The following is a 21,859-nucleotide window of genomic DNA, read 5'->3' on the forward strand; positions in this document are numbered from 1 at the left end:
AAAATCATAAACACTTAGAAACAGCAGCAACTTTCGGCAATGAAATGGCCATTCTTAGTCGATTGGACTGGAGTGTCAGACCGGAAGTGAATTCAAACTCAGCCATTCTGTTAGAATCTCCTTTTTGAAGTAAGACAACTTTCCAGTTTGTTACAGAATATCCAGGGAGACCAAAATTCTCCCATCGGTGGTTTCTGAGTGTCACCATTTTTTTAACGTTTGGTTCGTTTCCTTCCATGTATTGACTGATATCTTGCATTGAAACAACCCAGTTTGGCTTATGTAGATAACTGCCAGAAGTGGCCTTCTGCTGTGTTTCCTCTTCCTAAGAATAACAACGCTATTCGCTCTTTAAAGGGGAAAAAAAGTCAATAGGAGGCGGGGGGAGGGAGGAGACAGATGATGCTTAAATAGACCGTGCTCGCTTTCCTCCCATCCACGTGTCCCCTCCTTAGGCTGCCGGGAAGCAGAGTCCTTCCTCTTTTGCTGAGGACTACGACCCCCACAATGCACTTCGGCAGGCACTGCGCAAGCGCATGAGGTGACCTCAAAGGCCCTCCGCTGCCTAGAGGCTTCCGGGAAGTATAGTTCGGAGCTGCGCAGCGTCTGCGGCGCAGTACGCCGCGGCGGACTCCATCCCCCAGCATGCTTTGTGGGGAGGAAGCGACGGCGTGAGGGCAATCCGACGGCGCGGGGTCAGCCAGTCACGTGCAGTACGAGGTGCGTGTGCCGTTGATACTAGAGGAGGAGGAGACGACGACGAAGAAGAAGACGACGACGGTGGAGGCGGAGGCTGAGGCTGCCGCTGCTGCTGCCGCCGCTGTTTCCGCCGCTGTTGCTCTGGCTGCGCTGCGCGGGGGCTGTTTTCGTCGCTCTCCGCGGCTGGGCCCGCAGCGCGCGCCAGGGAAGCCCCCGAGCCGCTCGGCCGGGCGACGGCAGCACCATCGGCAGCATGAGCGACAACGATGACATCGAGGTGGAGAGCGACGTGAGTCTCTCGCGGCGTTTCCTTCCCGGCCTTTGCTTGGAGTCGGTGCGCCGACAGGGTCTCTCTCTCTCTCTCTCTTCCCGTCTGTGCGTCTCTCATTGCAGGGAGAGAAGCCGAGGTCTAAGCCCCCGGTGCTTATCTCTTCACAGGCCTCGCTTCCCGGCCCCCACCCGGCTCCTCAGGCAGAGAGAGAGGCCCGGCGGCCGGAGCCCCTGCCCGGGTTGGCGGGGAGGGGGAGGAGCAGCAGCGGGGGGGGGGGTGTTTGTGTGTGTTGTTGGCAGGCGCCTCGTCCTGGCCCGCAGTCTCGCCTGAAGGGGGAGGAAGAGGGGCGGGGGGCGGCTGCGTCTGGGGTCGGAGAGACAGACAGACACCTGTTTGGGAGAGATTGTGGCGGTGGCGAGGCTGGAGCTGCTCCCGGGCTGGGCTCCAGGGGAGGAGACTTTTATCTAGGCCTCGTGCAGCTTGGCTGGGTAGTGATGGTGATGCTTGGAGGTGGGGGGAGGCGAAGGGATTAGAGGGGGAAGCAAAGGACGAGGTGCTCAGAGGTTTTTTTTTGGGGGGGCGACTGTGGGCTGAAGGCCAAGAGTGGAGAGTCGAAAATCTGGGGCAGGGAGCAGCCATTGTCGTGTTGAATATAGATGGCCGAAACCACAATTTTGCGGTGGGGTGAGGAGGGTTGGCTGTGATGGGAGCCCTGGCAGTTTCACCCTTGAGCTGCATCCTGCCTCCCAGGCCAGGCATGTGATGGAATCATATACTGCACAGGGGAATTGCCTACATTGGCAGAAAGCATATAGCACTATTTATTTCCTTGGGAGTCTGGAAGAGACGAAGACACGCTGTTTGGAGGAGCAGGGGATTTAGAGAAAAGACATCCACAATCGGGGGTGGGTGTTTTAAAATGTATATCCCTGGTCTGTAGCCTTATCTTTCAGGGCAGCAAAGTGCACTGTCTTTGAAAGGCCTCTTTGGGGCTTCGAAGGGTTTCTGCTTGCAGGATGCTGCATGCTGAAGGTTCCAAGAGGGTTGTGGAAGAGCCCCCTCCTGCTGCTGCTGCCAGGGGATTTAATGAGTGAGAAGCTGGGAATTCTCTTATTTTGGTGTTTAATCTCCTTAGTGGATTATAGTGGAAATGCTGGCCTCTACAGAAAACTTCCACAAAGCAGCTTACTCTGACTCAGTTGTTGAATATTTAATTTTTATATGTGTGTGTGTGTATTCTACTTGGATGTGCTTTCTAGCATCCCTAGCAATTTATAGTAAAAGCGAATTTCAGGTTTAAAGCCTTCTTATTCTTGAAATCTACACTATGATGCACAGCTTTGTTTGTGACCATGCAGAACAGCCAGTGATAGGGTTTTTCTGCGTTGCCTTTGCCTGTTGGAAAGTTTCTTGTAGTGTATTGTAGCACTAGAAACTTGTGGATGCTGGTATACTACAGCCTCTATAGGAATTTAATTAAGTAACTTTGCTTGTTGAGTGTGGATAAAAGTGCAAAGGAGAGTAGTGTTTAATGTATAGTCAACATTTTAGAAAAAGGGTGGATTGAGTCTCCTTCTTTGGAGGTCTTTAAGCAGAGGCTTGACAACCATATGTCAGGAGTGCTCTGATGGTGTTTCCTGCTTGGCAGGGGGTTGGACTCGATGGCCCTTGTGCTCTCTTCCAACTCTATGATTCTGTGATTTCTAATTAAATTGTAAAGAAAAAATGTCAAACTTAAGTCAAGTTTCCTATTTGAAATCCACATGTCTACTGAACATACATACATACTGACTAGTTTCTATAGCAAAGCATATTGACTTGCAGCTAAACACAGCTTTTATACAAACCAGCAGTATAATCCAAAACCTTCAGCCATTCAGTGCAGGTTGGCTGCAAATTTGCACCTGCTCCATTAAACATTAATTATTGGGCAAAAAGGAAACTTCACTAAAAAGTGAATGTCCAGGCTGATTGTCAAAAATATCAATAATTTGAAAACTCCCATTAGAAGAAGGATGGGGAGGCTCTTACTTCCTGCAACTTCCTCTTTTCCCCTGGAAAGCTCCTCCAGAGGATTGGTGGGAAGGGGCTTTGTGACCCCACCTTCCAGCAGGAGCATCCAGTAAATCTCAGTTCCTTCCACAAACAGGAGTAACTCCTATGCTGGAACCATACAAACCTGTGCCCCTTAGGATGCAACAAAAAAGTCATGTATTTATATTGATTGGTATCAGGTTTCTTTGTTTGTTTTTTGCCAAAATACGTATTCCCCCTTATATGTATTCTTCTATGCATCTTTAAATAGAAAGGCATTCTTTTTAACAGTAAATGTGTTTAATAGATTGCCATGATTTAGTTTTAAGAGATTGTAAGTGTAGAGCTTAACATTTGTATTAAATTAGGATTCCATTTTAAAGGATGTTATATAAAATCTGGTTTTTAATAATGAATACTGATCCACCTTGAGAAAAACTAACATAGTTGCTGTTGTACATGCCTATCCAGTTCAAATTGCCTGGCTTTAGAGAATGTACAGAGGTCCAGCTTAATATTTACTCACTTTAACAAATCAAGGAGTAAGACACTTTTCCTCCTTGTTCTGCTAAACAGGAAAACATACCTTAGAAAAAGAATTCTGTTTCCATGGTGAAATATGCAACCACTGAAATTCATGTTGCTAAAGAAAGAAGCAAAATTATTTCTACTTACTTTCTGGTGGATATTCCTAGGAACAGTAGGTCTACAGAAGAATTTTAAGCTATTGAAATTTTCTTTAAAATATGACTGGGTTGAAGGCCAGTGGGTGATGTTTCACAGAGAGCTGCTAGGAAGTTGACTAAAGCTGAATGGGTGAGAAAAATCAGCATTATGTTTTCCAAATTTTGTATGAATGGTTACATTAAATTTATTGATCATTAATGGAAATGTCTATTTTGTTTTATTCTGGCAAATTCATGTTCACAATGTGCAGTTGCAGGTGTTGAGAAACCAGTTGTGTTGGGGGGGGGGGCAACTAACAGGTAGCACTTCACTTGCATTAAAAGCACTTCATATACCTCAAGGATGTGTGTTGTGTTTATGGTGTGGTGTGTGTGCTGGAACCCTCCCGGCTACCTGTAGTTGGATTGTTTTGTTTCAAGTCCTCCCATTTTTGCAAATTGACTTTCTAACTGTGGTTCACTTTTTGAGGGGAAAGGGGCTGTAGCTTAGGAGTAGAGAATGTGCTTTACATGCAGAGTGTTCCAGGTTCAGTCCCCAGCATCTCCATGTAGGGATGAGATAGACCCCTCTCTGTGAAATACTGGGGAGCCACTGCCAGTCAGTATAGACAATATTGAGTTAGATGGAACAATGGTCTAATTTGGTATATGGCAGCAATGTTCCTGTGAGATACTGAACCTCCTTTTGATTCTTATGGTGGGTGAGCACCATGATTTAATTCACTCAGTGTACTTGGACTACTCATTATATTTTAGGAGAACTTTTATTTGAGCTTTGTAACATAGCTACATAATTTAATTTGCGATGACTACAAATTCAGAGGCACTTCTCTGTTGTATTGGTGAATGCCAGTATGTGAAGAAGAGTACTAAATATTTGCCAATTGCATGAGATGAGCATAGGCTTGTGGCTGCCATTCCATATAGAAATTTGGGAATATTGTCCCAAAAAGTCATGTTTCTGAGAAACATCATGCTTTCAGTAGCTAGCAGGGCTGAGCGATGTCTGAAATAAGGATGGAACTATTGTAGAGGTGAACGGGTTAATGCTTTGGCAACTGCTACTACTCAGGAGTCTGAAACAGATACATTTTTATTTACTTTTAACATTGTTACAACTGTTATTTTATAGTACAGTTGTACCTTGGATCCCAAACACCCTGGGACTCAGGCGTTTTGGATCCCAAGCGCCGCAAACCTGAAAGTGATTGTTCCGGTTTGCGAACGTTCTTTTGGAACTCGGACATCTGGCGGGGCTTACGCGGCTTCTGATTGGCTGCAGGAGCACATGCACACATCATAAATCGTGATATATCACCATGCCGAATATTATGAAACTGTTACCACAATGTGGACTTCCAACCAATTTTGGACAATTTACTGATGCATCGCCTAGCCCTAATGATAAACTTAGGCCAATTAATTTCAGTGGGGCTACTCTAAGTAAAAGTTAAGTTGGATACAACAGTGAAATAATAAAATACCATAAAAACTGACTATACCACAGCATTCATAAAAACCTGAGTTCGGGCAGCTTTGCCTGCATTATCTGAGTACTTTGAACTGATTTTCGACCATGTATTGATACATCGCCCAGCCCTAGTGGCTACCTATATTGCCTCTGGCATTTTATATTTTATGGGGGCAATTGGGGCACTAGAAAGCAGAAGTAGACCTCCAGTGTTGTTGCATGGTATCTCCCATTATTCCTGAGCATTGGTTACGCTTGCTCTGGCTGATGTGGGTTGGACTTAAACAACATCTCAAAGGCCATAGGCTAGCCCACCCGGTTGTAAAGACCAAAGAGTTCTGTTTTAGGGCAATATGGAATACAAACTGAAGTCACATCCTGCTTGCTATGTCAATCTCTAAGTTTTTGGATGGGTGACTGTTTGATGCAGAGGTCAACAAACTTTTTCAGCAGGAGACCGGTCCACTGTCCATCAGACCTTGTGGGGAGCCGGACTATATCTTGAAAAAAATATATGAATGAATTCCTATACCTCACAAATAACACAGAGCTGCATTTTAAATACAAGGACACATTCTACTCATGTAAAAACACGCTGATTCCCGGACCGTCTGCAGGCCGGATTTAGAAGGCGATTGGGCCGGATCGGGCCCCCGGGCCTTAGTTTGCCTACCCAAGGTTTGAGTCTTGTCTACTTAGAAGACTAGGGTAAAATTACTGTGTGCCACAATTGTCACATGTGGTTCAAAGCCTATTGTGCTGCTGTGGATGCCTGTAAGAGTTGCTTCTTTTGAGAACTGTCTCTTCAGGTCGAGATAAAGCATAATGTTGCGAGGCTACCAAATGCCCATTGTGATATGATAAATACCTATTTTCAGCTGCCAAAGACGGAGCCTTCAATGTGCAGCATTAGGGCTAGATTTCAAAGGACTTTCCCCAGCATTTGGTTCAATGTGGGCCTAGTTGCTGTCAAACTCATGATACGTCTTAACATACCTACCTGAATAAAAGACTAAGATCCCTCTTTTATATTCAGCTGCCTGACTCCTGGCAAGTTATAAAACCAAGATTGGGTTTTCAGAGCTAAATTCCACTGTTTCTTTTCTGGTTTGAATGGGTTCATATCCATGAGTTCATGTACATTACACACAGTTCTAACTGTCAGACTCTATTAAGACAGAAGAATATTGGTTTCCTCCCTCTTCTCAGCCCTCTTTCCTTGCCAGGAGCTGATATTTTCCTGGACAGTCCAATGGTTTTGAAAGGAGCTGATGAGGTAGTAATGGAGAGCGGCATGGCAGTGGGCCACCGTACTCTGATGAATGGAGGCTAGTGTTTTCTTGCTATCCTTATTCGGCATTTAGTCTGGCATGTGCCAACCAGAACTCATTGGATTAGATTTGGCAGTCTTTCCTAAATGCAATTCACTTGCTTTGAATTATTGCCAGTAGTACATCACAGTAGGGCCAGGTGCTATATCCACTGTTAACTGGGCCCCTTGTTACGAAGTGATTTGAGGAAACGTGATGTTTAGCATACCACAACCAATGGTATCTGTGTCACCTTGGCCATAGTTGTGCTATTGGGCTTCTCTTAATAGAAAAAGAAAAGCTCACCTGCATCACCTTGGTTTTCTAGGTTCCTGAGAATTCCCTAGAACTACCAATGAAATGTACCAGCTATGAAATGGGGAGCAGGGTTATATTTTCAGTGGTCAATGTTTTTATAGTTTGCCTTTAAATTATTATAACACTCCTAAATATGGCAATACATACCTGCTTGGTGAAATTAGCTAGTTGAACTGGCTTTTGAGATCAGCATCAGTGTTAGAAACTCACCTATATAAGCCAGATGGCACATTAAACCTAGGTTACAGTTGCCACAACTCAATATCTCGGCACCATTTCCCCCTGCCCCCCCCCCCAGAATTTCTTCTTCTTCATTTCGTTTCTATACCGCTTTGTATTTTAAAGAAAAAAACTCAAAGCAGTTTACAGCACACTAAAACATCAAATACAACAATCCAGAATAAAACAAATTCAAGCTTCAATAAAAATATTTCGGATCCTTCTCTAAGTGACATTTTGCTTTCTGCATATTTATTTACCTACTTAATTTATATAGCTGCCCCATAGTAGAAGTACCCTAGGTGTAATGGTTGGAATGTTGGACTAGGACCTAGGAGATCAGGGTTCAAATCGCCACTCAATCGTAAAGCTCACTATGTAACCTTGGACCAGTCACAGCCTCCTAACCTACCTCACCAGTTGGTTAGAGGGTGGTGCTGATAATACCAGAGCTGCAGGTTTGATCCCCATATGGGACAGCTATATATTCCTGCATTGCAGGGGGTTGGACTAGATGATCCTCAGGATCCCTTCCAACTCTACAATTCTATGATTCTCACAGGGTTGTTGTAGGGATGAATTGATGAGGGGGGTGAATCATGTACAGTGGTGCCCCGCAAGACGAATGCCTCGCAAGACGGAAAACCCGCTAGACGAAAGGGTTTTCCTTTTTCAATGCGCTTCGCAGGACGAATTTCCCTATGGGCTTGCTTCGCAAGACGAAAATGTCTTGCGAGTCTTGAGATTTTTTTCCGCTTTCCTCCCCCCCTTTTTCTAAGCCGCTAAGCCTTTAATAGCCGCTAAACCGCTAATAGCGCTAATCCGCTAATAGGGTTGCTTCGCAAGACGAAAAAAACGCTAGACGAAGAGAATCGCGGAACGGATTAATTTCGTCTTGCGAGGCACCACTGTACTCCTTGGAGAAAAAGGTGGGATATAAGTGCAATAAATAAGCTCTTTTGCTTACCTACTTGAGAAAGCTGGAGAGGCCAACCAGATGGCGATGTCAGTCACCAACCTGGCATCTGGAGATCTCCGCATGGTCACAATTGGACCTGCACCAGTAGCAAAATGCACCTGCCTAATTTCTAACACCGCTCAGCATGCAATAAAATTGCCTGAATGGACATGTGATAACATAAATTTTAGAGTATCTCAGCGCTGCTGTGACTGGCATTAACATTTGTTAGTGGCACTAATAATTTTAGCAGTACTACCCCATGAACTGTGGACAATTAGGAAGTGGCCTTCTATCATATTTGTTTATGACTATGTGTTGGGCACTCTCCAGCTATTTTGCAACCTTTTTATGTCTATTCATTTAGGCTTCTATAAAATTCTTAAAAATAAATAAAATCCTAGTTATTTCACTGAAGTAGATTCTTGTTATAAGCACACACATGGCCAAGTATTAAAGGGTAACTGGAAATAGTTACAACTACTGTGGTCCATGGGAAGATTCTTGGCTATTTGCTGAACTGGTTGTAAGAAAGTGGTGTTATAGATGCAACCAGTAATCATTATCACACTACCTCAGAATTAACTCCTGCATGGGAAAGTGTCTGCAACTAGCACTTTGGTCATTCTGTGGTAACTTGACTACAATGCAGTGTGTCAGGTAGAGTTATACCTTCTCTATTTTATTTCTCTGGATGCAGATAATATCACCAGTATATTTTTCCTTACCCTATTTTTACCATGGTCATTCATGGCTTCTTATGTAATCTTAGAGACCAGTGCAGCCACTTGGCAACTGTAGATGGGCTGACAACAGATATCATCGGTATCCCTCGAACTTGTTCTTCCTTTCCTTTCCTTTTTAAAGTAGTAACTGTCTGGCAGATCCAAGTGACCTGTGAGTCTCCTACTTTGCTACCACAAAGTTCTGAACCTTGTAGTGACCTGTGTCGGAGGAAAAGATTGGACCACTCCTTGTTAGTCAAGCTCTTCCTCTAACAAGGTGACCTAAAGGGAACTATGACAGACAGAAATAAGTTCTTTGTGCTTTGGATTTGGGGTCCAGCCACACCCAGAGTGCCTGTTTACATCTGGCAGACAATTTCTGCGTCTGGAGCTGGGTGTGGGATCATTGCCAAACCTGTGTGACTGGAGACTGCCTTGACATTTGAAAGGTGGGGTTCCATTAATCATAGTTTGAGTTCAGTGTGCCACCGGAATTGCCTTTAAAAGGCATTGAAAACAAAAGGTATCAGTCAGTCCAGAAAAGAGGAAGAGGAAGCCAGAGATGGCGTAAATGTGATGTGCTTCAGAAATACTTTAAATGTATTTTAAAGCTGCTTCAAAAAGCTATCCGAAAAGCACACTGTGAAAACACTGCATTTCCCGACACACCATATTTTTCCATGATCAGTCTTCATAATTAGAGAGGGATTAAATTAAACAGAAATGAGTCTTTTTCCTGAAGGAAAAAAAATGACTTAAAAGTGTGAGATTTTAATGATAAATTCAGGTGTGACACTTAAAGCAGCAACTTCTGTTGCACTATACAGTGGTACCCTGCAAGACGAATGCCTCGCTAAACGAAAAACCCGCAAGACGAAAGGGTTTTCCGATTTTTAGAGGCTTCGCAAGACGAATTTCCCTATGGGCTTGCTTCGCAAGACGAAAGCCCATAGGGAAATCTCCCAGACCTGTCCTGAAGGCTTGTGGTGGGAGGTCCGGGAACAGAGGAGAAGGCGCGCAGCGCTTCTCCTCTGTTCCCGGGGCTTGCGGTGGGAGGAGGGTTTTTCCTCCCCACCGCCAACATTCAGAACAGCATTCTGAATGTTGGCGGTGGGGAGGAAAGCCCTCCTCCCACCGCAAGCCTTCAGGACAGGTCCGGGAACAGAGGGGAAGGCGCGCAGCGCTTCTCCTCTGTTCCCGGACCTGTTTTGAAGATTTGCGGTGGGAGGAAGGTTTTCCTCCCCACCGCCAACATTCAGAAGGCTGTTCTGAAGGCTGGCGGTGGGAAGAAAAGCCCTTCTCCCCCGCCAGCCTTCAGAAGAGTTCCCGGAGGGCTGCCTAGGCTGCGGATAGCAGCATGCTGCCCCGCGCAAGGGGCGCTCTTAAGCAGAGCGCCCCTCGGGCGGGGCAGACATTCGCAGCTTGGGGAGCCCTGCAGGACTTCCCCGCAGGGCTCTCCAAGCTGCGGATAGCAGCCTGCTGCCCCGCACGAGGGGCGCTCTTTAGCAGAGCGCCCCTCGCGCGGGGCAGACACCTGCAGCTTGGGGAGCCCTGCAGGACTTCCCCGCAGGGCTCTCCAAGCTGCGGATAGCAGCCTGCTGCCCCGCACGAGGGGCGCTCTTTAGCAGAGCGCCCTTCGCGCGGGGCAGACACCTGCAGCTTGGGGAGCCCTGCAGGACTTCCCCGCAGGGCTCTCCAAGCTGCGGATAGCAGCCTGCTGCCCCGCACGAGGGGCGCTCTTTAGCAGAGCGCCCCTCGTGCGGGGCAGACATTCACAGCTTGGGGAGCCCTGCAGGACTTCCCCGCAGGGCTCTGCAAGCTGCGGATAGCAGCCTGCTGCCCCTCGCGTGGGGCAGACATTCGCAGCTTGGGGAGCCCTGCAGGAGTTCCCCGCAGGGCTCTCCAAGCGGCGGATAGCAGCCTGCTGCCCCGCACGAGGGGCGCTCTTTAGCAGAGCGCCCCTCGCGCGGGGCAGACATTCACAGCTTGGGGAGCCCTGCAGGAGTTCCCCGCAGGGCTCTCCAAGCTGCGGATAGCAGCCTGCTGCCCCCGCACAGAGCGCCCCTCGCGCGGGGCAGACATTCACAGCTTGGGGAGCCCTGCAGGACTTCCCCGCAGGGCTCTCCAAGCTGCGGATAGCAGCCTGCTGCCCCGCACGAGGGGCGCTCTTTAGCAGAGCGCCCTTCGCGCGGGGCAGACACCTGCAGCTTGGGGAGCCCTGCGGGGAAGTCCTGCAGGGCTCCCCAAGCTGTGAATGTCTGCCCCGCACCGGGCAGCAGGCTGCTATCCGCAGCCTAGGCAGCCCTCCGGGAACTCTTCTGAAGGCTGGCGGCGGGACAAGGGCTATTCTTCCCACCGCCAGCCTTCAGAAGGCTGTTCTGAAGGCTGGCGGTGGGGAGAAAAGTCCTTCTTCCCCCGCCAGCCTTCAGAAGAGGTCTGGGGACAGACTATCCCTGGACCTGGTCTGAAGGCGGTCTCCATAGGAACGCATTAATTGATTTTCAATGCATTCCTATGGGAAACCGTGCTTCGCAAGACGAAAAACTCGCAAGAAGAAAAAACTTGCGGAACGAATTAATTTCGTCTTGCGAGGCACCACTGTATTTGACTTTAAATGGCATAGACCATTAGTGGTGTGGTGTCCATTCTGGTGAGGGATAGGAAATAAAGGTGGGGTTTGGCGGTGGTTTTTTTGACAAACAGTTCACTTCAAAGGGCCTAATGACAATGATCTTCTATTTTATGGTAGAGAATGGCTATTGGGAATTATTGGATCTGGGTTGTAATAAGTGAGTCCTAGGTACATGGTGGGAGTTGAGGACTAGGGTAGCTGATCTTGCATGTGTCAGTAGATGGTGGTGATACTTTTCTCCCATAAATTCTCTGAGCAGTATTTGATAGAGTTGCAGCTGTGTTCACATCCTTCAGCTGCTTCTACTATGAAATTTGAATGGCATTCTATCACCATGGAGCTCCTACATAAAAATAATCCAGGTGTTGAAGTCAGTTTCTTCAATCAAGGACCTAGCTTTGGATTTTGAATGGCATTGAATTTTAAATGTTCAGCTGCGGTGCTATAGTGAAACAAAGTAGTCCTATTTTTTCTTTTTTATTATGAACAGATAAGGTGATATTCCATGTTTCCTGCAGTGCTTTGGCAGTTGCACTTGAAGTGTCTCTGTAGTGCAGTCCCCAGAAATTCTTGTTACTGGGAACAGTCTTCTAACTCCCGTCCTTAGCGAATCATGGAGCATATTTTGAAATCTTAGTGCTCTCTTTGGGGACAGATAATCTCTAGTCCAGGAGGCGTCACAAAGGTCTTTCTGAACAATCATGTGCAGATAAGTTTGATCAAGGAGCTTGCTGCAGGGCAAAAGCCCACCCTCCTCTTTACTAATCATACTTGTTTTGTGTGCTTGCTCTGGACTTGAACAGCCTCGAATGCTTCTTTTGCTAACCCTTTGTTTCTTTCCCTCTCTTAGCAGAGTTTTGATTCAAAAGAGCATTCCTTTTTGTTCTGTGCACCGTAATCTAGGGGGCTGTGATCAGCGGCAGCCGCATGCCTTGTTGCCCACTGGGACAGTGATGATTCTAATACTTGTTCTCTGTTTTGTCTGTCTTAGGCTGACAAACGTGCTCACCACAATGCACTGGAGCGCAAACGTAGGGACCACATTAAGGACAGTTTCCACAGCCTGCGGGACTCTGTGCCATCACTTCAGGGAGAGAAGGTGAGTTTATTGAGAGAAGTGATGATCTTCCCCTGGGTTCTGTCTGTTAATCACAAAAGAATTGCATCCCAGTCCCATTTTGCCTTAAGTTTCTGAGCAGGAAGGAGCCAGTGCCAATACAGCTTAGAAGGTACTTCTGCGAAGGTCCCAAAGAGTTTGCATATAGAAATGTTTCTGCTGCTTCAGAAAGCTAATAGTAAAATGAAGATGAAATATTGTTGTGAGAAGTAACTTACCCTTCCATCAAGCATTTCTAAATAATGGAAAGTCTTTTACCACGTGGCTTCACAGGCCTGAAGAGATGGTGCTTCTTCCTGATCCATCTACCTCTTCCTTTATGAGGGTGATATAGGACCATTTCATTGGATCTCAGCTTGTGATTAGTCATCTGTGTTTGCCTTACCCACATTTAAATTTGCTTTTGTTGTAGGGGTGTTTTCAGTTATTTGCCATGAGCACATGACCGCCCCTCAATCTGCGCTTAGAAATATTGGCATGTAGAATTTCAGTTTAGGCTTGTGGCAAACAGTTGATACAGGCGTCCTTCAGTCTTGAGAACGAGCAAGCACCCATGAGTAGAGAGATTGTATGAATTAGCCATAGGTGTGCAGAGAATGTGTGAAGGTTGACGACTTCCTTGCCTTTCTTCTCTATACTTGCAGGTAATGAATAAATAATGCTAGCAGGTAACTTTTAGCTTTCCTTAGTGGTAAAGTGGCTGTTCTAAAAAGGAATGAGGAAATTGTGCTCTGTTAATCACCAGTGGTTACAATACCTACAGGGTTTTCTGCAGAAGCTCAGTACAAGGTACTGAGCTTGATAGGCAACATTTTTTATGTGCAGTCACCTCTGATGACACTGTCCTAGACATTGTCAAGACACACCCACTTAGTACTCAGGTCATGTAGGCAAAGCTGCCAGAACTCAGGTTTTTATTAATGCTGTGGTATAGTCTGTTTTTATGGTATTTTATTATTTTACCGTAGTATCCAACTTAACTTTTACTTGGAGGAGACCCACTGAAATTAATTGGTCTACATTGGTTGTTAAGGCTGGGCGATTTATCGATACATTGTCCAAAATTAGTTGGAAGTCCACATTATGTTAAAAGTTTCATAATATTGGACTTGGCGATATATCACAAATCATGATGCGTGTGTGTGCTGTGTAAAAAATTGTGATGTGGGGAAAATTGTGAAGCCTGTCATTGCTTCTCTCATGAGGTCTGCCGCCCCTTGTTGCTTTGTACTATAAAATAACAGTTGCAACAGTATGTTAAAGGTAACTAAATGTATCCGTTACCCCATTCGCTTCTACATAGTTACAGCCTTATTTCAGACATTGTTATATATCGGTGTATCACAGGGGTCAGCAAACTTTTTCAGCAGACCTTCCCTCAGACTTTGTGGGGGGCCAGTCTATATTTTTTTGGGGGAAATGAACTAATTCCTATGCCCCACAAATAACCCAGAGATGCATTTTAAATAAAAGCACACATTATACTCATGTAAAAACATGCTGATTCCCGGACCGTCCACAGGCTGGATTTAGAAGGTGATTGGGCCGGATCTGGACCCCGGGCCTTAGTTTGCCTACCCATGGTGTATAGTAATGCTTATCTGGTGATATGTCATTTTGAAAAACAGACATCTCTCAGCCCTATTGGTCATGTTCATGAATTTCATTGGGTTTACTCTTACGTATGACTAATGTTGGATACATTTCTGTATTTAATGTGTTACTTTATAAGGCTATGTACACACAGTAAATTAAAAGTACAGGATTCCCCACCCAGTTGCTGGGAACTGTAGCTTATCCCTCCCAGAGTTACAATTTCCAGTACCCTTAACAAACTGCAGTTGCCAACATTCTTTGGGGATTCAAAGTCATGTGCTTCAAATGTATGGCATGTACACAGCCTAAATTGTTGTGACTTTGACTCATAAAGGTGGCCTATAAATGTTTCTAAATAATAAATAAATGAATGTTAGTTAAAATATGTGGCCTGCTTTTCTGCTTTTTGAATTCCCCTTTGAGGTTAGTGCAAGCTTCTGAGTAATGCGCCTGGAATTTTATGCCCTGTTTGGGGAGATTGATTGGCAGGGTTTCTTTATGGTGATGTCAACCCCATTGGAGTTCAAAATATTTGAAAGCCATGTTGCTTATATTGTTCTGCATATCTGGGATGCAGTGACAGCATGGGGTCAACACCAGTTTCTGTTTAATACATAAAAATGACATAAGCCTATTGTTGAACCCTAGCAGTGGTATTTTACCACTTAAACACTTTAGTTACAATTTATTTGATGAACATCTGACTGAATTTTCTAATGCACATCCACATTCTCGTACAAAGCCTACTAAACATTTGGGGTTTGGGTTTATTTGCAAATTCGATAAACTTTTGAAGGGAATATCTCACACACTGTACATATGTTGGAACCTATACAGTGGTACCTCAGGTTACATACGCTAACAATCAAATAAACAATAATGGGAGCTTATTGTCTCCCAGGTTAGAATTCATAAACACCTCTAGCAGAATATGCTTTTATTGTTGACAACAGGAGTTCATTAGAAAGAAATGAGAAAATGGCGCATGCAGTGTCCCCCCCCCCAAATGTTGAGAATTAAAAAGTAAATTGAATTAAAATTTGTACTATGTAGCAATAATAATAAATAACATTTACATATTGCTTTCAAGTGTTTAAAGCACTTCATATGCATTATAAAATTTTCATATTTACAACAGTTGGTATATCTCCCACCACCCAACCCCACCTCTGCAAAATGGGGGATGAAACAGAGCCACATAGTGAAAGTCAAACCAAGATCTTCTGACTGGCTTGGAGAGTGGCATTTTTGCAAGCAAAATTAACATAGTAGAGCAGGCTGGACAATGAAGAAATGTTTCATTATACTGGGACCATGAACCATAAAGTACCAAGTTGATGCATGCAGGTGCTGGGGGAAGTAGAGTCACTTGGATTAATTACTAAAAGTGACATATTTGCTGCTGTTTCTCATTTGCTAATTGTAGAGACTGTCTTGCCCAACCTTAATTGCATTCTGAAGAAATGCTGCAGCCATCAGTAGAAGAAGAAATGGGCAAATTCCAGTAAAAAAAGGTATTTCCAAGTCCCATTAACTTTAATGAGAGGGTTAAGGACACACTTAACTTGTCCACCAAACTCAGTGGGACATATAACTTTTGTCAGGTTATACACAGTGCCAGGAAATATTAAGAAAGAACATGATAGATGTGGGTCAATATAAATGCTGCACATTTTATGATACATTCATGTACGACCAAATGTTCCTGGAGCACTGGTAGAGAGGGACAATACATTTAGTGGCAGGACAAGACTGAGAAAGAATGTTGGCATTGTTGCCACATCAGAAATGAAACCTTTTTAAAAAAACCAACCACAGAGCTTATGCCTGCCTAACTACGTTTCTCTGTGATTGCATTATTCTTTAGCTTAGAGCTGTGTGTTCCTGTTATAAAAACCAGAAGAAAATGTTAAAAACAGGAATATCTGTTGGCAAATACAAATGTGACTATTCAAAAATTAAATACAAATATGTGTATTATTGCCTCTTGTCTGCCATCTTATTGCACCACCATAAATATCCTCCTTCTTTAAATGTTTGCAATTTGAAAATGAAACTAAAACTTAACTGCATATCAGCATTGTTTTTGTGTTATGCAGCTGTTTAGCTAACAATGATACTTTAAAATAGGCCTGCTTTTTGTTTTCTTTCTTTAATAAACAGTTTTTTACAGGTGATAGGGGTGTGCTTTGCCAGCCTTGCTGCTTCCATTCAGGAACAGTGTGAAGCTACTGAATACGTAACCGAGCTCAAGTATTGCTGTCCAAATCTGTAGACCACTTAGAGGTTATTACAATTAAGCAGTATACAAATCTCGTAAAATAGATGCAACTTTCTATGCAAGGGACCCTGGCCCTCTAAAATCTGCCATAGCTGCTTATTCAGGTTTGAGCTTCACATATTTTAATGAGAGCCATGATGTCTTTCATAAAACATCTTCAGATAAAGCGCACATGATATAATTTTAGTCCTGCTTACAAGGGGAAATTGAAGCCCATCAAAACAAAGCAGTTCCAACCAGTCCTTTGGACAGTACAGCCTGCCTCCTTGACCTTCCATAGGGCAGGTTTGTCTGATCCAGCAGCATCCAGTAATGGAGAGAGCCTTCCCTCAAAAATGCCTTCAGACTAGGTTCTCCTTCCTTTTCTTTCCAGTCTCCAGTTGAAGCCATCAGCAGCCCTTTTTCTTATTTCTCATCCCACTTGAGTCTTCCAGTCAGTAACTTCAGTATAAATATGAGTACTGCATTAAAAATATACATGCATATATAGTCTACAAGCAGCTTTGAAAAACTTTCCAAGAACATTTTACGAACCTGAGTTCTTATGAGAGCAGGTAAGCAATTGCCTTGTATAGCTTCAGGCTGCTGCTGAGTTAGATGGCCAGCATTTTGCAGTCCCAGTTGCTGAGCGAAAACGTAAGCCAGGAGAAGTATAGGTGCAGCAGAGCACTGCATTATTGTTTTAGGATGGTATCCAGTGGTGTTCATACAAGAGTAGAGAGGACTTTTGCTCATGCCATGGGCCTTCCTATTCCTGTTCCTCTCCTTCCACCTACATGCCCCAAAATCATCTTTGGGGGCTGGGGGAGGACCCTCTGGATCCATTCAGAGGATGGAGGACAAGGGGTCCCACAATGTGAGCAAAGATTTGGTAGCACAGTGTTGAATTTTGCTGTTAAGTGATCTGAGTGTCTGTTTTGATGGTCAGGGAACATTATGCTCAGATGCCAATAATGTGGGAATAATTTGCATTTTGCTTTATCTCTATGGAGGAAAACAGCAGATTGTTCTGTGGGTACTGAATAGCAGTTGGAAGACTCTACTTTGCTGAAAGAGTTCTTGTGAGCAGAAGGATTTGTTTGCAGAATTGCTGGCATGGGGAATGATCCAAGTCTATAGCTCCCTGTAGGACTTTCATTGATTGCTCCATCTGGTGTTGCTTTAGTACTGGGAACAGGTGTCATTAGTACAATTGATTCAGGAGCTCAGTATAGTGGGATTGGAAAACAGTTAACATATTCTGAGTCTCAAAGCTGCTTTCTCTAGTGCTGAACTTTTTGCAAGTATTACATGGACTTCAAGATTGAACCTAAGTCAAATGTGGACTGGGTTGAGGAATCAGTTCTCTAGCCTCCCTGCAGAAGGGAATATCAGACTTGCTGCCTACGTGAACTAGGACTTTATCTGGTGTGTGTTTTTTCCTACTATTGCAACAGGCATCCCGGGCCCAAATCCTAGATAAAGCCACAGAGTACATCCAGTACATGCGTCGGAAAAACCACACACACCAGCAGGACATTGATGACTTAAAGCGCCAGAACGCCCTGCTGGAGCAGCAAGGTGAGTGAGGCTGCGTTAGGGCACTCCATGTGCCATCTTATGGATAAGGATACTGTGCCACCTCTCAACAAAACCCTCTGCTATCTGTGTTTCTCTGCCAGGGAAGCTTCCCCAACCTGGTGCCTTCAAGATGTCTTGGTCTACAACTCCCAGCCTGCATATCTTTGCTGGCTGGGGCTGATGGGAGTTAGTCCAAGAAACCTGAAGGAAACCAAGTTGGGGTGACTGCTGTAAGGTGTCCATTGATCAGGAACCCATGAAGTAAGGCTGTGGTTGGAGTGAGAAGATCCAAAGTTTTGCACATTGGCAATGAAGCCATTGAATACTGTCATTCAAAACAGCCCAAGGATTGGGGTTTGTTCTGAGGAGTCTTTCTCCCTTGCCTAAGATGTACAGTTTATGCCAGGATGGTGATTATGGTGGGATCTTTTGATGGAACATTGTAAGTGAGTGGCATGTTCCTGTTTTGAAGCATACAAAGTTTTCTCAAGCCAAATAATTATGACATATTTAAAGCAGACTGATAAGTTGCTGCTCACAAGGGAGGACTAATGGTTGCCACTAGGCAGAAGTATAAGTAGCAAGTTTCACAGTGCTGGGGTGTGGGTGGGTGGGTGCGCGCGCGCATGCGTATGTACACATACACACACACACAGAGGATTTATCAAACCTTAAAGCCCAACTTCCCTGCCCCTCTGCTTCTGACACTGGGAACAGGGGGCATAAAACAACCCAATAATAGTTAATTGCAAAGGTGTATTGATGGAAGATTCATAGTCTAGCACTGAACTACACTGGTTCATTTCAGAGTGCAGCAGGCATTTGTTAGATTTTTTTTGCTCCACTTCTCCTGTTCCAAAAGGAAACACAAGGCAGCTTACATAACTAAAACTAAATATACAATCAAAATTCAGTTATGGAAACAGTTGAGTAAAAGAGCAACAGACAAACAATTAAAGAGCCAGTGAACCAACAGCCATTGCTAATTTGCAGGCAAGTTGAAAGCTTGCTAAAAAAATGAATGCTTTGATGGGCAGCAGAATAATTTTAAAAATGGAACCAAACTTCCCAAGACAGAGAGTTCTACATTCTGTGTGTAACCAGAAGGCTCTCTCTTGTGCATTGATGACTTAAAGTGCCAGAGTGTCCTGGCTAGGACACACATATGGGCCATGGGCTGAGCTGTCAACAGTATGGCAAAAACTGGAATTACTGTACATGGCTAACTTAGGTCCATTCATTTCAGTGGGTTTACTCTGAGTAGAACTTAGTTGGGTTCAGTCCTATGATACAAACAGAAAAGAGAGGGATGAATTTCCCCATAACATACTTTCACTAATCTTTCTGAAAAAATATAATTTATTTCACATAATATTTCCCAAACTTATGACTGTTTTTTTATCAGACCTTAGGAAAAAGTGGTATATTTCCAAAACTTTCTCAATCTTCCCCCAGTTTGGGCCTTAACATCTTTAGAGGTACCAATCTTAGTTATAGAACTGAAAAATACTTGGGAAGCTTCTTAATTTTGATTTTTAAAATTGTATTTATACTACCTTATTAACTACATTTAGTTTTTAAAAAGCAGGGTATGCCAATCAATAACATTCTGTCAGCCAAGTGTTAAGATCACCAACATGAGAGCATGTTCGTGTTATGTGCAACACCTACTTTTCCCCAGCCTATTTCCATATGCTTGTTCTTGCCTTTTAGTTCGTGCCCTGGAGAAGGCAAGGTCAAGTGCTCAGCTGCAGGCCAACTATTCCTCTTCAGACAACAGCCTCTACACCAATCCCAAGGGCAGCACCATCTCCGCCTTTGATGGAGGCTCCGACTCCAGTTCGGAGTCTGAGCTGGAAGAGCCACAGAGCCGGAAGAAGCTTCGTATGGAGGCCAGCTAGAAGAGGCCCCTGTTCCCGCTGCCATTAGACACTCGCTGGCTGCTTAAGGACTTTCCTTTTTTTTCTTTAGTAGAGGCTCTCGGACTGCAGCTTCCCCTGTTCCTTGCCCCTATGTGGCCCCTTTTGAGTTAACCCAACCCCTTGGCTTGGCAGCTTACCTTCTGGAAGACACCGGCCATAGCTTGGAGCAGGATGTAGTTTTGTCTTGTCCTGCCTCATGGCTGCAAGTTCTAGTGTCAGGAATGCCCAGGCCATTCGATGAACTCATGAGTCTATGGTTGCCTGGACTCTGTGGTGACAATGACCCCTCCATCCTTTCACTAGAGCCACACCAGTCACTGTCTCATCAAAATATGTTTATTTATGACAACAAAGCCAAATGTCCCCTGAAGGATCTTGGTGGGGGAAGGGAATCATGCAGATCCATGCGAGTGCATGTCCCTAGTTTCCTGAAGGGATGGTGCAGGATTCAGGGTGAAGCAGGGAGATGGATTTCCTTTTTGTACTTTGGCAAGTGATTAATTGGTATTTATTTCCTTCTATGGAAACTCAATCCGATCAGATTCCTCCTCTTGCTGCGGACATTGGTGACATGACGCTACAGATTCATACCGTGATCAGTTCTTCCCTCTTAATGAATTTCTCAGAATTAGAGCCAGCTTTTATAATGTAAATACACACCACAAGCTTTGTTACTTGGTACTAATAACTGCATCAAAGCGTGGACCTCCTGCCCTCTGGCAAATGGGCCAGTTACCCCATAACGACTTAAATGGGCACAGGCTGTGAGTGAGCAAAGGCCACTGTGTGTATGTGTGCATGTGCACGCACATGTGCATGAGTGTGCATATGCGTGTGTGTGTGTGTGCGTGTGTCGGTGTGTGTGACCTTATATTTTTGTCTTCTTCCCACTCTTGTTTGTGACGTTTTCTGAATTTAGTGTATACAAGTGTAGCTTGGTCTCTGTCCAGGTGTGAGTCTATTCCATGAACTGAAGTATGTTGTACATACTGCCCAAGAATTGTCTTGCAAGTTAAGGCTTCCCTTTACTATAAGACTATAAATAAAAAAGTATTTTATCCTTTTGAGTGGTACTGGTGTCTTTGTGGAAACCGATAGGGGCGGGTATGCCTCTTGGCAGTTTTGCTTCCACTTTTCTGACGTTAGAGACAGAAGAATTTCTATTCCCACGTGAGAAAAGGCTTAACCTGTTGAAATAGAATTATGAGCAAGGCTTCACAGGCAAACTCAACATTTATTTAAGATCTCCAAATCTTGTACTTCTCCAAAATGCTGATACAGGGGAGTTACCGTAAAGTGCTTCTGTACTTTTAGTAAGTTGATCAAATAAAGGAAGAGCTTTGCATGTATATCTCTTCTAGTAGGATAAGAAAGATTGCCTCTGCTACATGTTTTCAATTGCACATACTACCCCAAAACCAATGGGGTGGGGGGAGAATGGCTGTTTCCCTTTGTTTTGAGGGCAGCATGTTTTGAGCTGCAGCTTGTCACATAATGGTGAGAAATATCTTTCTACAATTAAGAAAGATGGAGGTCTTATTTGTGAGTGGTGCTATCTCAGAATGGTTCTTTGGGCCAAATGAGTAGACACCTTTGCAGAAAGATGCTGATAAAAAAACAAGCAGGTGGCTAAAATGGTCCTGTGTCACACACACATATGTAACAGGAAATGGCAAGAGTTGCTTCCTAGTTTCAGTGTGAAATATTGCAACATTTCTGGTCCTGGGTGCTTTCTCCTCTTGGGCGGCAGCACTCTCAGCAACAGCCCCACATGTGCAGGGAGTGCAGGAGGCATCACTAGGATTTTGCTCAGTTTTTGGACATACACAAGCTTTGTACGAGGTACAGCATCTGGCTTGTTGGTGCAGTTCTAAAAGCCACAAAATGGGTGCTAGCAGTTTCTCACCTCTTGAAATTCAGAAGGTGACAGGCTTTTGGCTGCAGGGCAGCAGTGTCACCGCCTCTGCACACACTACTGATGGCGTATGCAAGAAGGGTGGGGGTGGGGCATCTGGAACAATAGTTAAGCAGGAAGAGGGATCCAGGAAGCACTTCCTCTT

General features: G+C 44.6%; 1 protein-coding gene across 2 annotated transcripts; it reads left to right on the plus strand.

The window, feature by feature from the left end:
• The first annotated feature begins 727 nt into the window (after positions 1 to 727).
• Positions 728 to 20,862, plus strand: MAX (MYC associated factor X). 2 transcript variants are annotated; one of them, XM_081203734.1, is made up of 4 exons: positions 728 to 988; positions 12,315 to 12,421; positions 17,747 to 17,877; positions 19,591 to 20,862. In XM_081203734.1, exons 1-4 carry the CDS (start codon positions 953 to 955, stop codon positions 19,776 to 19,778), a joined length of 462 nt encoding a protein of 153 aa, XP_081059860.1. In that variant the 5' UTR covers positions 728 to 952; the 3' UTR covers positions 19,779 to 20,862. The 2 variants fall into 2 exon arrangements, with proteins under 2 accessions (XP_081059860.1, XP_081059861.1); XM_081203735.1 differs by having other exon boundaries at positions 732 to 988; positions 12,315 to 12,422; positions 17,754 to 17,877.
• Positions 20,863 to 21,859: the final 997 nt, after the last annotated feature.

Source organism: Podarcis bocagei (genome assembly GCF_964188305.1).
Source record: "Podarcis bocagei genome assembly, chromosome: 1".
In the NCBI taxonomy this organism is placed as follows: domain Eukaryota; kingdom Metazoa; phylum Chordata; class Lepidosauria; order Squamata; family Lacertidae; genus Podarcis; species Podarcis bocagei.